Raw genomic sequence first — 2,500 nt, 5'->3', positions numbered from 1 at the left:
AGGCACAAGTATTTACTGTTTCTTGGACAAATTAATTGTGTGATTTGGGTTTTGCACACACACACAGACACACACACACACACACACACACACACACACACACACACACACACACACACACACACACACACACACACACATATATATATATATATGTAAGTTTCACAAAATATGGAAAATAGATAAAGACAGAATTCTTTGGTCAAGATCTAATTCATGATTAATTTCTTACATATCTGAAAATTAGGTTAATGTAACATTTAAAACTTACACGTATCACAGTAAGAGTGTTCAATGCAGAAATCAGTGAATAAATTCAAATTTTGTTGCAATATAACTATAAGAGCAAAGTGGCAAGATGCTTTAACAAAGGGAATGATGAAAATCATCCACTGAAGGTTAATCAATTGCTAAAAATTGCATAATATTGAAGTAGGAAGAAGGAGGGGAACAAATTATTACACACTGCACTTTAAAAAAACATCCCACTACATATTTTTGGGGGGAGCTATAAGATTCTGCTGTGTAAACACTGGGATAAAAATAGTTTCTCTTGTACCCACAGTTGAAATTAAAGAAAATGTACATAACCAACTAAGGTCTATTACATGCCCTTAAATACACAAAGGAACCCATTTAAAGGGAACCATATAAATATGCCTTCTAACCAACAGATATAAGTATTCCAAATGCAATTTACATTAATTCAAGATAACAAAATATATGCTACTATAAAAAAAAAAATTCCTGATATAGCCTATGGGCATCAATGGGCTTTGTTCACTCACTTTTCCTCGGCACTTGGCCAGGTAAGGGATCCATCTCCCAAAGTCTCTAGGAAGTTGGTGAAGTTGACGATAACGTTATGTATTGTTGACGGCATCATGGAGAACCTAAACGAGCAATGTAAAGACTCATTATTAGGGGAGAGAGAGAGAGAGAGAGAGAGAGAGAGAGAGAGAGAGAGAGAGAGAGAGAGAGAGAGAGAGAGAGAGAGAGAGAGAGAGAGAGAGAGAGAGAGAGAGAGAGAGAGAGAGAGAAAATGATGTTAAAAGGGGATTCTCTGTAAAGAAAGAAAGAAAAAAAAAAAAAAAAAAGTCCCACTCAGATATTATCACAAATGTTCGTGAAAGCCGTCAAAGCAAATAGATCCCACAAAAGCAAGTAGCACAATCAAAGCAGGACACGTGCAATCACTTTAACATTTGCAGGTGTACAATGACACAATCCACAAGAGAATTTCAATGCCCAGTGAGAGAAAGTGAGAGTGAGTATTAAACAGATTTACAAAAAGAGAGAGAGATAAACACATACATTGATAGACAGGCATAAAGGTGTAGAAAAAAAAAAAGATAGAGAGAAGAAGACTGAGAGTAGGGGTGAGAAAGAAAGAAAGAAAGAAATAGACAGAGAGTGAGAGACAGAGACAGATATAGTGTGAGAGAGAGAGAGAGAGAGAGAGAGAGAGAGAGAGAGAGAGAGAGAGAGAGAGAGAGAGAGAGAGAGAGAGAGAGAGAGAGAGAGAGAGAGAGAGAGAGAGAGAGAGAGAGAGAGAGAGAGTGAGTGAGTTCCATGATACTGGAGATAATTATTTCTAACCAAATGACCCAATTTCTACAAGACCGCTGTCTTCTCAACAAAAGGCAGATTGGCTTTTGAAAGGGTCGGTCAGTAGCAGACCTTCTCTTGAACCTCTCATCTATATGGCACAAAGCTCTGGATGATCAGATGATCACCTGCGTCATTGCACTTTATAATGCTGGAGCCTTTGACAGGGTCTGGCATGATGGTCTTCTGGCCAAGTGCAAGGCAAATGGGATAAATGGTAGGCCACTTAAACTGCTGGGAGACTATCTTCAAGGTTGTTCCTTACATGTAGTATGTAGGGGCGCAACTTCTCAGGAGTTTCCCACTGGCCCAAGTGTTCTGCAGGGAAGTGTTCTAGGACCTCTGTTGTGGAATATTTACTTTAATGACCTACTTGATCTCGTCCCAGAATCATATGCATATGCAGATGCTTGCACAATATTCTTCTCATTTGGCAAGAACCAGTTAAATGAAGTTAAAGGAATAATACAGCAGCATTTAACAAGTATAACCACCTGGGGACAACTATGGCAAGTCACATTTGATGCAGAAGAATTCAAATCATATACATAGCTCAGCATCAAAATCACTGCACACTCACTCTCAATGTAATGTCTCAATGTAATGAATGTCATTACATTGAGACAGCAGAAGCAGATATACTGGATATCCTTGGAATAGAGCCACACCAAGGATCTTGCCAGGGAAGCTGGGAAACTGGCAGTGCTGCAGTGAATAGCTCCTCTCTTTGATGCAAAAAGAAGCAGGATTCTCTACAACTCACAGATGCAACCCTACTTTGAATACTCTCCCCTCACTTGGATGGCCTGTCCCCCGTCTTATCTACAATTTCTGGACAAGGTAGATAACCATACTCGTCAGTTGATAAACAACTGTACAGCTGAAAATGTCC

At 39.2% G+C, this 2,500-nt stretch overlaps 1 protein-coding gene across 1 annotated transcript in view; it reads right to left on the bottom strand.

Moving 5' to 3' along the window:
- Positions 1 to 2,500, bottom strand: part of LOC122262142 (uncharacterized) — a 16,936-nt gene that overhangs the window by 4,900 nt on the left and 9,536 nt on the right. The window contains exon 5 of the mRNA XM_043030090.2: positions 789 to 893. Within this exon, the coding sequence (XP_042886024.2) occupies positions 789 to 893 (105 nt within the window). The remainder of the gene's footprint in view (positions 1 to 788; positions 894 to 2,500) is intronic.

The sequence above is a fragment of the Penaeus japonicus genome, unplaced genomic scaffold (genome assembly GCF_977035675.1).
Source record: "Penaeus japonicus unplaced genomic scaffold, GWHDUDI00000001_assembly GWHDUDI00000005, whole genome shotgun sequence".
NCBI classification, from domain to species: Eukaryota; Metazoa; Arthropoda; class Malacostraca; order Decapoda; family Penaeidae; genus Penaeus; species Penaeus japonicus.
This window is presented reverse-complemented; position numbering and strand designations above follow the sequence as displayed.